At 41.8% G+C, this 15,778-nt stretch overlaps 1 protein-coding gene across 7 annotated transcripts in view; it reads left to right on the top strand.

The window, feature by feature from the left end:
• Positions 1-894: 894 nt before the first annotated feature.
• Positions 895-15,778, top strand: part of STAM (signal transducing adaptor molecule) — a 73,739-nt gene continuing 58,855 nt past the window's right edge. For all 7 annotated transcript variants that reach the window (XM_086334159.1, XM_086334154.1, XM_086334158.1 and 4 more), the window contains exon 1: positions 895-1,122. Coding sequence is in view for 5 of the 7 variants with exons in the window: in XM_086334154.1 (XP_086190280.1) it covers positions 1,083-1,122 (40 nt within the window). In the remaining 2 variants the exon portion in view is untranslated. The remainder of the gene's footprint in view (positions 1,123-15,778) is intronic.

The raw sequence follows: 15,778 nt of genomic DNA, 5'->3' as shown, positions 1-15,778 counted from the left end.
ATGCAAGATGCTCCAAGTTCCTTTCAAGTGGGATGCACAAATCTCAAGATGTTCCTTAGAATTTCTACAGGATACAGAGAACAGTTTTTGTTATTAAGTAAACATAAATAAAATTACTAAGTAGTTTAAGTTATTACTAACCACTGATCAAGCTTTAGATCCATTTTCCAGCTTTCTTTTTTTTTTTTTTTGCTCGTCTTTTTTTTGGTGGGGGTGGGGTTGACTATCGCAGACCTTTTTGGTCAACTGCCAATCACTGTTAACAGCCTGCGGATCACACGGCTAGTAGCTGCCAACGCCCAGCTAGAAGAGCTTTCGACAGAGCTTCCAGGCAGGCCTTCGGGGACTCGCTGGATGATGCCAGCGCCGCCCCAGCCTCCGCGAGGAGCCGCGCGCCTGACACTCCCCTCTTCGGGATTCGGGCCAAGCCGCCCGCTCACATGACTTTACCAGAGCAAGCTTCCTGTCACCGCGGGCAGCGACCTGAACTCATAACCCCTTTTACTCAGATGAGGAAAGGAGTTTCCATCCTCCGCCCTAGGGACCACAAACTTGTGACCACCAACGGAGCACGGGGGAAAAGAGGGTTTCTCTCTACCCAGACGCGACCCCTTTTCTTTCTGCTCAACCTCTGATTCACGCTTGAGCTCGTTAGTCGTCTTCGGCACGCCTGGAGGACCCCGTCCTCCGGAGGCTCAGGACCAAGGCCAAGTCAGGAAAGGCAGGCATCCCTGCCACTGTTCCCTGGGGCCAGTCAAAGGGGGTCCGGGCGGAGGGGGCTCTGGGGTTGGGCCGGTTTCTGCGGGGCAAGTTCGGGGCAGGTTCTGGACAGGCGAATCCCAGGGCACCCAGATTCCCGACAGGCTCCGCGCCCGGGGCCTTCAAGGCTCCTCCGCTCTTGCCGCCGCCGCCGCCGCCGCTGCCGCGGTTGCTGCGGGTCGGGGAGAGCTGGGGTTGTCGCGGGCCGCGGAGAGTCCGTCTCGGCCGCTCTTTTTGCCCGAGGAGACTTCCTTCCTAGGTCGCACCCTGACTCCCGTGGTGTCGAGGAGGAGTCCCTGCGGACACCTCTGCACGCAGTGGAGATGCCTCTGTTTGCCACCAATCCCTTCGATCAGGATGTCGGTAGGTGCTTCTGCCGCCCCCTGTCCACCCCTCGGCGGACCGCGAGCCCGGTTGGCCCGCTCCCGGAGGACGGTGTGGACCCCCGGGCCGGGCGGAATCCTGCCTCTTTCCTGAGGCTCTTTCTGTAAGGGTTTGGAGGAGGTTGTCGCATCTTCTTGAAAAAAAAAGGGGGGGTGGTACTGAGAGAGCCTGGGAAATAGGCCTGGAGCTGGGCTGTGGGTTCCTAAAGAACTGCTGGAAAAGTGGGTGTCGAAGGCCGCGGAGGAACAGCTGGTGTGGCATCTGGTGCTGGGACATTGCTCCTGGGAGGACAGAATCCAGAGCTAGGGAGTCCCAGCTGGCGTAGGATGATAAGCTGTGTGATGAAGGGTTTCGCGGGCACATGTCAAACGTTGGGAACTGGGATAATGTTTTAGGTTAGCTTCCTTAGACGACTTTAAAATCTGTTTTATAACTGTACGAGGGAGAGGAAGGAGAGAGCTTTGGTTAAGGGTAGACTCTTAAAGATACTGGGAGAGAAATGAAGATGGAATACTTGACAACAATATAAACACGCTTGAGGACCTGAGTCACTGGGCTGCTTTCCTAGCGTAGGTCTCAGTACTTTAAGTGTAGAAGAGGACCTGGGATCTGAAAATGCTAATTTGTTCTGAATTTGAAATACTCTTTTTTTTGTTTGTTTGTTTCGTGAATCACAGGTTTTAAGTACTGACTATATCAATTCAACAGGTTAGCTGTGTGTGTGTGTGTGTGTGTGTGTGTGTGTATGTTTTCCTGGTCTGAGGGTAATAATGACAGGAGTTTGAGTTTTCCCTGAGAGAATTTTGGGGTGATTTGAATCCACTTAGTAACTACCTTGGCGCACAGGAAAGCAAGTTAAATACCATGTCTAACTGTTACAGTGAAGAAAAATAAGGGCGACCTTATGGAATTGCTATTTCTATATTTGCATAGTTTAATTATGAAAGGTTTGAATTTGCTTTTTAATTCCCAGCTAACAGCCTGCCACTGAAGCTTGAGGGTTTGGGTTAAGATTAGAAAAGGTTTCACTCCTGTCCCCGCCACTGCCTAGCTCCGAGGGAAATCATGGGCAGGTTACTTAAGTTCTTTGAGTCCTGGTGTCCTCATCTTTAAAGAAAAGGAAAATACATCCTGTTTGTGGTTCAATGAGATAACATGTATAGAGGATCTCCTGCAGTGCCTTTAGATAGTAGGCAGCAACTCAAAGATAACTTTTTTGGGACATTTTAAATGAATGTCCTGCATGTTAGCAGTTGATGGAGCTTTAGAGGTCACTAGGAGTATTTAATAAATAAATAATTGGGAAGTAACATTTAACTTAATAAGTACTTAGCACACACTGTTTATAGGACACTTCCCAGTGACAATAGAGATAGTGATGAATAAGAGACGTGATCGCTGCTCTCAAGCAGTTTTATAACTTACTACATTAATTTCCAGGGCAAATGGTTAAAATAAAGCAGTTTCTTAATACCTGCTCCTTCTGTTTCCATCACCTTGATCTAGTTTTCATGGTTGTATGTAACCGAGCTTCCACCTACCCAATCATCTTTATATCCCATTGCCCTTTGAACCCGCATTTCCATTGGATTCTTAATGTCAAATCCTTTCCCAGTACCTGCACCACCCAATTCAGACACAGGCTCCTTCTTGCTTTTACACTGTTGCTTGTATTGTTTCTTCTACCTTTCTGCACGTCCTCATGATTAAAGGCCAGCTCAGCATCCAGCTCATACCTGAATCATATCCTGATTACTCTAACCTAGGGTTTCCATAGGTGACACTACGAACGGTTTGGACCAGGTGAATGTCTTTGTCGTGGGTATCTATCCTCTGCAATGTAGGGTGTTTAGGAGCATCCCTGACCTCTCCCGGCTTGATGCCAGTGGCACCTCTCCCCACCCAACCCACAGCTATGATTTAAAACATCTCCAGACACAGCTAAATGTCCCCCGAGGGCACAAAATAGTTTCCAGTTGAGAAACATTGTTCTATCCCACTGTTGTTGCCACCCTTTTCAGACCTCCTGCAATACTTTTTGTCTTTACTAAATTATTTCATATTAAAGGTAATCATATGTTGTGTTATGCTCCTTAACTCTTACTTGTTGCTACGGAGGAGATGCATTATAAAAGTTTGTTGAATTGAGACTGTATCAGTTATGGTAAGCTTCTTGAGTATAGGAGCATTGTTTTGCTCCAGAAAAGCTTACTTTTTCCTTGTTTGTTTTTGGCTGCTCTGGCTGGTGACTGGCAGAGTCTTAGTTCCCTGTCAAACCTGTGCCTTTGGCAGTGGAAGCAGAATTCTAACCACTGGACCACCAGGGAAGTCCCAGAAAATTTTACCTTTTAAAAGCTAGGTTTTAGTGTTTGGATCAATTCTTTCCCCATGATCCATGTATCAAAATATCATGAAAAGTTGTCTAAGAAGACTTGCCAGAAACTCCCAGTAAATCATCCTTGGACAGAGTCCAGTAGACTCCCACTTAAAATTTTATTACTAGGATAGCATGCAGAATATAGTATGTATAATACATTTAACTATTTCTTCTCACTTTATCCATCAGTGAGCATGTCAGTGATACACTCTCACTAACTCACTTGATGTATTTATCACTTAACATTAGCATATACTTTTACCACTTAAAAATTAATTGCCATTAGCTTTATTCATCAATAAACTGGTAAACTGAAACCATAAAGCAGAAATTTACTGATTTTTACCACGTAACATTTTACATAAAGAACTAAAATACTGAAGATAACTTTTCCTTTGAAGAAACGCCTCAATATATTATTAGAACATATGCTGCCTGAGGACAGAGCTTTTTGTTTCGTTTGTTCACCAGTATATCCCCAACATGTAGACCACTGTCTGGCACTAATAAACATTCAGTAAACATTTATTGAACACATGAATCTCATTTCAGATGTTTTATTTCTTGCTCAGTTGAACTCTTGAATTATAAAGATAACTCATTCCATCAAGCTTTTATTTCAAAGTCCCTGGTGAATCCCATTTTGCCAAATCCATTGGTCAATTCCTAGTCCATTTCTTTGTTGATCTCTTAGCATTCCTGTTTTTGATGTACTTCATTCTCTTGGTTTCTAGGACACCAAACTTTTTCTAACTTTCTGCTTAGTTCTTTTTAAGTATTTTTGGCTTCCCTCTCTTTCTCTCTCTCTCTTTTTTTTGTGACTTCCAAATGTTCAGTCTTAGAACTTATTTTTTGATATATTTTTTTTCCCCTTTGGAGTCTTACGAGGCGACTTAGCTTAGTGTTAAGAATTCAGACTCTGAAGCTGCACTGTCTAAACTCAATTCCCAGGTTAGCTGCTGACCAGCCATGTAACTTTGCTTAGTTGCTTAAATATACTGTGCTGTGGTTTCCTTATTGTTAGTATGGGAAATAGAGATAATAACAGTGTTTGGTTTCTTCCCCAAACCTGCTCAGTCCTTCATCCTTGCCTGTTTCAATAGATGGCATTGCTGATATTTACTGTCACTCATTTCTAATGTCTGCTGCTGCTGCTAAGTCGCTTCAGTCATGTCCGACTCTGTGCAACCCCATAGATGGCAGCACACCAGGCTCCCCTGTCTCTGGGATTCTCTGGGCAAGAACACTGGAGTGGGTTGCCATTCCCTTCTCCAGTGCATGAAAGTGAAAAGTGAAAGTGAAGACGCTTAGTCGTCTCCAACTCTTAGCGACCCCATGGACTGCAGCCTACCAGGCTCCTCCGTCCATGGGAGTTTCCAGGCAAGAGAACTGGAGTGGGGTGCCATTGCCTTCTCCGCTCTGCTGTCTAGGAGTCATCATTGATTCTCCTTTTCCTTCACCCTCCACATCTATACTCTAAGCCAGTTCTTCTGGCTCTCCTTTAAAAATATATCTAGAATCTCATCACTTCTCCTTCGCTCATGACTGTTATCTTACTCCAGTCATCCTTCTCTCTTTGATAGACTGTGGCAGGAGCTATCAGCTTCTTTGCTTCCGTTCTTGCCGTTTTCAATCAGTTTTCATTTACAAAGATCCATGTTCTTTTAAAAGTCTGAGATACTGTCATTTACCTGCTCAGAGTCTTCCAGGACCTTCCCATGCCACTTATTGGGAAATGCAAGTTCCCAGTGTGGCTCACAGTCTGGTCCTTCCTGTGTTCTGATATTATGATCTCCAGACACTTTCATTCTAAGCTTCTTGGTTCTCTGTACACCAAGCTCATTCCTGCTGTGGTATCTACGTTGTGCTGTTTCCTTTGTGTAGGACATTCTTCCCCCAAGTATTTGAAGATTTTATACTCATCAGTTGTTCGAGACTGTTCAAGTAAGTTTCTAAGAGCGGCTTCCCCTAATTTCTTTCTGTAAAACATATCCATCTTCACCCTGCGTCCTTGTTCCGTTTTGTTTCTTCATTGTACTCAGCTACCTCCCGTTGATTGATCGATTGATTCTCTCCTGTGTAGAATATAAACTCCTGGAGGATGAGAAATTTTCAGTTCTGTTCCTAGTATCATAGGGCCAATGCCTGGTACATAGGAAGCACTCAATATGTATTTATTAAATAATGAGTTGTTGATATTTTGCTCCCTCTCTGGCCTTGCCTGTCTATTTGGTGTTCTGTTACCACCTAAAAAAATCAATGTCAGAAAACTGAGCTTATGTTTCCAGATGGGTTCTTTCTTAATTATGTAGTTTATTTTATTATGTTCTAGATATCTTGGTTTGAAACCCAAGAGACATCTTTGAAATCATTACCCTGCTTCTGCCGAATCATCATGTCTTAGTTTTTATAATAATGCATTTGCATTGGTAGTCACACTGTTTTGGTCCAGTTCATACCCTACAATCTTGGACATGTTTTGTTAGCCCAGTCAGTATCAAACCACGAGTTTAATTTTCATAAATGTCAGTATCACAGTCTCCTGCAGTTTAGTGTGAGGGAAAGACCTTGCTTGGGCTTTGGGTTTAAACTGCAGGTACAGCATCAGCTCTTAGTAAGTGGGCAGAATGTGGACTTTAAAAACACACAAGATTCTCTTTACTGGAGTTGAATATTCAAATTTAGCATGTTCAGAATTACATTCAAACTTTTCTTCTTGAGTATGCTTTTCCTCTATTCTGATGACTGGTGCTTCAATTTACGTAGTCACATATGTCAAGAGCCTGGATGCCATTCTTAAATTCTGTAATTGTCATTTTCTAGATTCTCACAAGAAATCCATGCTGTCTGCTGTGAGCCGGGTACCCTGAACTTGCCCTCAAGGATTCTGGTGCTGCCGTAGTCTGTGTGCTTCTAAGTTTATTCATCTGTCCCTCCATTCATGTCTCCCATCCTTTTTTCCCTCACTGCCTCCACCTAGGCACATTTAGCTTGTTCTCTGATGAGTGGTCCAGCAGCTGTCTTATCCCTGCTTCCAGTCCGTCCCCAGTTATTTTCCAGGTGACAGTGATATTTCTAAAATGTAAATGTGATCTTATGGCTCCTCTGATTAAAATAGTTGAGTGAATCTACAGCTTTCCACAGGAATTTGTACTTTTCAGCATAGCATATATGACCTAACCCTAGTCTCTTCAGCCTCTACATTTCTCCTCAAGGCATATTTCCTGGTTGGTTTTATACCATGGCTTTTTCGTTTGTGGATTCTCTGACCTGACTTACTTTTCTCTTCATTAATCCCCATTAAAGGCTCTTTTGAGGAGCTGATGCACGTAAAGCACTCACCCCAGTACCTGCGCAAGGGATACTTTTCAGATCCTCTTATAATCAAGTTAGACAACAATTTGGAGGGGGCTATTCAGCTTCTGTCTTTCAAATTTAATTAACTTTATAAAGATCCCTGGGCTAGTAAATGGCTGAACCAGAATTCAAGTGCAAGTTGTCTAATTCAGTCTTTACTCATACTAAGTAGTTGGTAATTGTTAGCGGAATATAAGCACCCTCTGTAGGGCTTTCCAGGTGGCGCTAGTTGTAAAGAACCCACCTGCCAATGCAGGAGACAGAAGAGACGCAGATACTATCCATAGGTTGGGAAGATCCCCTAGAGCCTTCTAGGGATAGCAGCCCACTCCCGTATTCTTGCCTGGAGAATCCCATGAACAGAAGATCCTGGTGGGCTACAGTCCATAAGGTCGCAAAGAGTTGACAGGACTGAAGCGACTTAGCATGCACACACTCAAGATTCTAAGAGGTGGAATCAGTTATTGTAAAACATACTGGGGAGGAAAATGTGAAAATCCAGAATACAGATCTGTTAAGGGTCTGCTGTCCACTGGGTTAAGAGATTTTCTACTCAATGTTTCTTCTGTTCCTGTTTTACTTCTCCTGTAGGTTATTCTTTCTGTTGCGTCTAGGTTTTCATTTCTATCTTGGGCTCTTTTCTGAGACACTTTCATGTTTTCCTTTGACACCTGCTTCCCTGTCTGGTCTGGTTAGAAGAGCTTCAGATTGCTCTGCCAATAGGATTTCCAGTGCTCAGGATGGACAGGAAAGTTAGGTGAAACATTCTGGAAAACTGAGTCTGATGATCTCCACAAGAGGATGACTTCTTTGGACTTGTGTTTTCCCTTGGCTGATTTGATGAACTCTTATATCTCCAGACTGACTGAATGAGTCTTTTTCCTATAGCCTGAACATGGTACACAGTCATCCTGGCAGCACCTCCCCAAATCTCTAGCAGTCATAAATTTTGAGAAAATCAGAAGTAGCTGCTTATCAGAAAAAAGTTCTTCAATCCATTGAGAAGACTACTGAAATTCAGATGAGGCTCATTGTGTGATTTTTCTGGGTACTGCTAGGCAAATTCTCAGTCTCTTGTTTTTGAGTATAATGGTAAGGATAATCTGAGGATAAAATGAGATCATTATGAAGCTTTGAATTCTTTGGAAGCAAGTCTGTTATATTTGCTTGTCACTTTTCCCTTTCCCACGAACCCTGTTTTTTGTCTTAGAAAATGAAGAGTTTTGACGTCGCTGTTTACAAATCCATGTTGAACTGCTCTGATAGTTTATATTTTTCTGATTTAAAAAATGTTTATTATTTTACAGCCTAGAAGAACTGAGCTATTGCTCTTGATCTTGAGGCAGCATCAGTAAATAATGTGAATGGTTTTAGTGTTCTGAGATGAGTGGCATCTCTGATCTCTATTAAGATTGAGTTAGATCCTGATCCTATTTATGCATAGGAAAATGTTTAGCATAATATCTGCTAATGACTATACCAGACACCCCTGCTGCTGCTGCTAAGTCGCTTCAGTCGTGTCCGACTCTGTGCGACCCCATAGATGGCAGCCCACCAGGCTCCCCCGTCCCTGGGATTCTCCAGGCAAGAACACTGGAGTGGGTTGCCATTTCCTTCTCCAATGCAGGAAAGTGAAAAGTGAAAGTGAAGTCGCTCAGCTGTGTCCAACTCCTAGTGACCCCATGGACTGCAGCCCACCAGGCTCCTCGGTCCATGGGATTTTCCAGGCAAGAGTACTGGAGTGGGTTGCCATTGCCTTCTTCAAGACACCCCTGGATATGCCTTAATTCAGATCATCCTTAGTTATGATAATAGACAATTTATATTTGATCAGACATAAGCTTGTCACTTCTAGTTAACAACTATTTACTTTTTAGTAAGTTAGGTTTTAGTAAGCTTAACTATTATATATTTTTTTGCTGTTTTTAAAAAATTTTGATATTTGGCAAAACTAATACAATTATGTAAAGTTTAAAAATAAAATAAAATTAGAAAAAAAAATTTTATTGGAGTATAGTTGATTTACAGGGTGTGTTTGTGTATAGCAAAGTGAATCAGTTATGCATATACATATATATATGTACTCTTATTTTTAGATTCTCTTCTCATATAGGGTGTTACAGAGCATATTGTATTATTTAATAAATAAACTGATAGATTTCAAGATTTAAGTGTATTCTTTTAAAAAATGCACTAAGCTTTTACAAAATCTGCTTGGCTACCAGTCAGTAAGAACGATGAATTAATTATTTAAGTGCGCTGCCAGATCAGAGTGATAGCCTGCTTTCCTTTTCTAAGATGAAGTACAGTCATCCCTCAATATCTGCAGGACTTCCCATGGACACAGAACTGCAGATGTTCAAAGTCCCTCATAAAATGGCATAATGTGTTCATATAACGTATGCATATCCTCTCATAGACTTTTTTTTACAAGTTGGAAAAGATGTTTTTACCATAGAAAATTTTTAGAAATATTCTTTACAAATACTGAACACTTACAAATTAATAAGACACTTAGGTTTAGTCACTTAGTCGTGCCCAACTCCTGTGACCCTATGGACTGTGGCCTGCAGGCTTCTCTATCCATGGGATTCTCCAGGCAAGAATATTGTAGTGGGTTGTCATTTCCTTCTCCAGGAGATCTTCATGACCTGAAATCAAACCTGGTCTCCTGCATGGCAGGCAGATATTTTACCAGCTGAGCTACAAGGGAAGCCCTAGGACACTTACGTAGATGTACAAAAAGAGAGATGGGCAAAGGCCATGAATATGTATGTCACAGAAGAAAAATACAAGTAGTTGATATAAACAGTATATTACACTTGACTCACTAATAATTAAACATAGAGAAACTACAATAAAAGTGAAATATTTTTATTGTAAAGTTTAGGCAATTCTGAAAATTAGCATATTTTTTGGCAGTTACTAGTGCTTGATATAAGTATCTGGTTACAAAAAGAAACCTGCAATCTTAAAAAAACACATTAAAAAAAATATGTATATAAAAGTAAAGCATTGGAGGGCTTTTCTGTAAACATGAGATCTTTCCTTTTCCTGCCAGTGTTTCCTCCTTTTCCAGTTATTTTGAGAGACTTGTTCAATCAGTCTTATTGAACCACACTGACCAAAGCCCCTCAGGGGTTCTGGAAGGAAAATTCAGATTCGAGATATTCAAGAGAGTGAAGAAGAAGCACGTGTCCCTCTGAGTTCCTCCCAAAGGAGATGAATACTCCCATATACTTTCAGTCAGGGGTCCCCAGCCTCTGGAATCTAATGCCTGATAATCTGACATGGAGCTGAGGTATTAATAATGGAAATAAAGTTCACAATAAATGTACTGTGCTTAAATCACCCCCAAATCATCCCCACCCCACCCCTGCCTTCCTGAACTTGGTCCCTGGTGCCAAAGAAGTTGGGGACCACCGCTTTAAATCATCTCTAGATTATTTGTAATGCCTAGTAATACGTGTTCTTGCCTGGAGAATCCCAGGGACGGGGGAGCCTGGTGGGCTGCCATCTATGGGGTCGCACAGAGTCATGACTGGAGTGACTTAGCAGCAGCAGCAGCAGCAGCAGTAATACGTAAATGCTATGTCAATAGTTGTAAATACAGTGCAAGTGCTGTGTAAATAGTCACCCATGCACAGCACATTCAAGTTTTGCTTTTGGGGACCGTTTGGAATTTTTCTTTTTCTGACAGTTTTGACCTATGGATGCTGAATCTGCAGACTGTAAATGTTAGACTGGAGGATCTTGTTCGGGATGACTCACTCAGTCTTCTTGGGTGTCAAATGGTTTGGGGGTTTAATGGGGCAAGGTTCTGGGACTCCTCAGAGCAGTTCCCCTTGGATTTACTTAACACGTTGGGTTTCTTTTAAGATAAATTTTTCTTAGAAATGGTTGAATAATAAAGGATTTGACTAATCTTTGTCCATGTTTTCTGGAAAGTGTTAGTCACTCAGTCGTGTCTGACTCTTTTTTGAGCCCATGGGCTGTAGCCCGCCAGGCTCCTCTGTCCATGGGATTTTCCAGGCTAAAATACTGGAATGGGTTGCCATTTTCCTTATCCAAGGGATCTTCCCAACTCAGGGATCAAACCCAGGTCTCCTGCATTGCAGTCAGAGAATCTTTACTATCTGAGCCACCAGGGAAAAGTGAAAGTGAAAGTGAAAGTCGCTCAGTTTTGTCTGGCTCTTTGCTACCCCACGGACTGTACAGTCCATGGAATTCTCTAGGTCAGAATACTGGAGTGGGTAGCCTTCCCCTTCTCCAGGGGATCTTCCCAACCCAGAGATGGAACCTAGATCACCCAGGGAAGGGAACCTTTAAATCCTTGGAATTTCCCAAGTGGTAGGAGCATCTTTCATATTTATGGTGGGTTCCTGGGACAGTCCTTTGGTTTATACTAGTAAAATCACTCAGTATGGGGGCTGATCGCTCCAAAAAGACTAATCTGGTGATTAGATGGCTGGCGCTTTGAGTCACATGGTATCAACTGGACCTCCACAAAGGAGTAGGAGGCTTGGAGATGGAGTTTCAGGAGGCGGCCCCTCATTCAGTCAACAATTCCTTCTTGATGAAACCCCAATAAAAACCGTGGACACCCCGCCTCCATTGAGCTTCCTGGTTGGTGATCCACAGTGACATGCCAGGAGGGTGAGGAGTCCTGAGGGTGCAGAAGCTTTGCTTTTGAGTTCCTCCCAGCCCCAGCACAATGCGTATCTCTTCTTTGGCTGGTTGACATTTGTATATTTTATAATAAAACTGTAATTATAGGTGATTTTCTTCATTCTATAAGTGGTTATAGTGAATCAGTGAACCCAAGGGGATAGTGGAAACCCCTGAATCTGTAGCCAGTTGGTCAGAATGCATGTGGCCTGGGAAGCCCAGAGCTTGTTTCTTGTGTCTGAAGTGAGGGGAGACTTGAAGTCCTGTACCTTCAACCTGTGAAGTGTGTGCTAACTCCAGGTAGCTAGCATTAGATTTAACTTGTAGAGGGTTTCTGCATTGAAAAGTAAAATTTGAAAAAAACACTGAAATAGATGTTACTAAAGGTCTATGTTTCTGTGACCCTTATGGATTCATATTGCAGTTGTATGATCAAGTTTAGCATTTATTGAGCATTTAGACTGAAAACATGAATGTTCAAAGAATTACCCAAAGTAGAAGTTGTTATTTTTAAGGGATTTACAGTTATGGAAGCTTAAACAGGTCAATTTACTGTTACCATCTTGGCACACCTGCCAGTGAGAACACATTAAACAGCATTTCATCATTTGCTTTCAAAGTAGCTCATTTACTTTGTCTCCAGATTTATGTTAAGTTTCTCATTATAGTTTCTTCTTTTCCCTCTCCCAAACTATTTTTTACATGTTGGCAGCAGATTCATGTTTTTTCCCCCAGAAGTCAAACTCTGATCAGATTGTTTCCTTGCTCAAAATTTTCTTAGCTCTCTGGTGTTTCTTGAATTAATACAGATCCCCTCATGGTTAAAGCTCACTTAAAACAATTTAGTGAGTCTAGAAATTCTTTTACTTGTAGCTGCATCTTGCTTGCTTCATTTTTTTGCTGGTGGACTTTCTCAGGATTCCAATAAAGAGGCAAAAGAGAAAATACTCCAGACACAGATCTTTTCTACTGGTGCGGATGGTGACATAGTGTATCAGTTCAGGTGTTCTGGACTTTCTTGGTATGTTGCTGTTTCATAGTGACAAGAACTTTAGGTCTTGAAAGACTTAGTCTATAGTAACCTTGTTTTAGGTATAGAGTAAACCAACAAGGGGCTTCTCTGATGGCTCAGTGGTAAAGACCCCCACTTGCCAATGCAGGAGACGTGGATTTGATCCCTGATCAGGAAGATCCCTTGGAGAAGGAAATGGAAACCCACTCCAGTGTTCTTGCCTGGGAAATCTCATGAATAGAGGAGCCTGGCAGGCTTAAAGTCCACAGGGGTCACAAAAGAGTTGGACATGACTTAGTGACTTAGTTCTCTTTGGAGTTCACATGATTTTTTGTGTCAGTTACTTTGACACTCTCTAGTTAGGCACATGTATGTTAAGGATTTTTGTCTTCTCTGAGAATTGACCTCTTTATTATGTAATGCCTTTGTCCGTGATGATTTTCCTTGTTCCAAAGTTGGCTTCATCAGACATTAATATAACTAATCCCACTTCTTTGTGATTAGTGTCAGCATGCTGTTTCTTTCTCCATCCTTTTACTTTATATGTGTGTCTTTATATTTAAAGTGGGTTGCTTGTAAATGACATTTAATTGTATCTTATTTTTTGATCACTCTGACAATCTCTGCCTATATTTAGACCATTAACATTTAAAGTGATTATTGATATTGTTGGATAAACATCTACCATACCTGTTATAATTTTCTAGTTGTAACCCTTGTATTTTATTTCTGTTTCTGATACTCTTCGACCTGCCTTTGGAGTTTTAATTGAATATTTTATATGATTCCATTTTCTTTTTTTAGCATATTATATATATTTTTCTACTTTCTGTAACTGCCTAAGAGTTTACAATATATATATGCATTTACAACTAGTCCAAGTTCACTTTCAAATAACATTGTGCCACTTCAGTGATAGTACAGCTCACCTTCTAGTAACAAAATATTCACATTCCTAATTTCTCTCTTTTGTTCCTGGTGTCCTTGCTGTGCTTCATTTCATTTATACATATGCCTGCGCACACACACATTCATGTATGCATATCTCCTATATTCTCCCTGAAGAACTTCTGAAACATTTCTTGTAAGGCCAGTCTAGTGGCAGCAGATACCCTTGATATTTCTTTATTTGAGAAAGACTTTGTCTTTTCCTTATGGATAATTCCACAGGATATATAATCCTTGGTTGGTGGTTATTTTCTCAATACTATTTCATTCCGTTTTCTACTTGTTTGCATGGTTTCTGAGATGTCAGATATAATCATTCTGTTTACTTCTGAATAGGTAAGGTGTTTTCTTCTGCTGGCTTCTTTTTTTCTAATTAAAAAAATCTTTGAATTGGAGAATAATTGCTTTACAATGTTGTCTTAGTTTCTGCTGAATGGCAACATGTGGGAATTAGCTAAAAGTATGCATATACCCCCTCCCTCTTGGCCTCCCTTCCACCTCCCACCCCCCAGTCTCAGCCCTCTAACCCTCACAGAGCGCCAAGTGGAGCTCCCTATGTCACGCAGCAGCTTCCCGCTAGCCGTCTCTCTACAGATGGTAGTGTATAAAGACAAGGCTGCTCTCCCAACTTGTCCCACCCTCTCCTTCCTCTGTTGTGTCCACCAATCCATTCTCTACATCTGTTGGCTTCTTTTTTTTCCGCTTTATTTTTGATTTTCTGCTGTTTGATATGCCAACGTGTAGAGGGTTTGTTTCTTTATTTGACATTTATTGTACTTGGTGTTCCTGGAGCTTCCTGGATCTGTGGTTTGGTGTCTGACATTAATTTGGGGGAGATTCCGAATCATATTTGGTTCAAATATTTCTTCTTTTTCTTTTCCTCTTTCTTCTTTGGTATTCCAGTGATTCCTTTGTCACAGCTTTTATAGTTTCCCACAGCTCTTGGATAATTTGTTTCAGTGCCCCCACCCCCCTGCTCCGGCCCCCTCCCTCCATCACTTTTTCCTCTTTGCATTTCAGTTTTGGAAATTCCTAGTGACATGTCCTTAGGTTCAGAGATTCTTGCTTCAGCTGTGTCCAGACTGATGATAAGCCCATCCAAGGATGTTCATTTATATTATATTATTGTTTGATCTCTAATATTTCGTTTTTAGAATTTCCATCTCTCTGCTTACATTGTCCATCTGTTCTTGCATATTACCTCCTTTTTCCATTTAGAGCTCTTAGCATACTGTCATATTCTTTAAAAATTCTGGTCTGATAATTCCAACATCCTTCTCATGTCTGAGTTTGGTTCTGATGCTACTCTGATACCCTTCTAGTTGTGCTCTTTGCCTTATAGTGTGACTTGTCAGCAGCTGGATATGATATACTAGACGAAGGGACACCCACCTTTAGTGGTGTGATGATCAGGTGCCGACTGTCCTGGGATTTGGGCTCAGTGAGCCTCTCTGCCCCTGGGGTTTGAATTCTCACATGCTTCTCAGTGTCCATCCCCTGCTCATCCCATTGGTGGAATGGGATGGCTCCAGTGGGCTGGGGTTGGATATTCCCCTTCTCCCACGTGGAAGGCTGGAACAAGCTAGCTTTGGGATTTCTCTTCCCACAGTTGGGTTAATCTCTGGTAAAACACTAGTTGGTTAAGACTGATAAAATAATTTCTCTTGAGGGTAGGATTTTTTAGGAAGAGAATACTCTGGTGTATTTCAGAATGGTCAGTTTCTCTCCCCCTGCTGGAAAAATAGGGGAAATTTTCTGTGATGTTCACCTTGAGAACCTGAAAGAACGGTGGAATTGAAACTCACAAAAGTATGGGAAGTCTTCTAAGCCGCCTCTTTTCTGGCGTTTTAACTCAGACTTGTGCACACTTAGCCTCCAGCAGTTTGATAATTTCAGTGTAGATTTTCCTCCCCTGGTACTGGTTCCTGGTGATGTTTGTGCTGATGAGCTTCTGCTCTGTTAAGTTGTGGTTCTGTGTATCTGCCTATTTGTATGTCTAATTTGGGGGCATCAGTTTGCCTTGTGACCTCACTTCTGAGGGCTCTAAGAAGAGTCGTTGATTTTTCACTTTGTTCAGTGTTTTACTTGTTAGGATGAAGTGAATACATCCAAGCTGCTTACATGCCAGACTGGAAAACTGGGGGGTGGGGAATTCCTTATTTTTGCTGCCTAAGTCTCAACTATACCTGGTGTCTCCCTGTCTAGAAAAAATTTGCTTTACCTACAGAAAGTAAACCATCACTCACTTTCTCGGAATAGGGAAGTGATATTGC

This window comes from Bos grunniens, chromosome 13 (assembly GCF_055505025.1).
Source record: "Bos grunniens cultivar Pamir isolate PY7600 chromosome 13, Bosgru_T2T1.0, whole genome shotgun sequence".
Lineage (NCBI taxonomy): Eukaryota > Metazoa > Chordata > Mammalia > Artiodactyla > Bovidae > Bos > Bos grunniens.
This window is presented reverse-complemented; position numbering and strand designations above follow the sequence as displayed.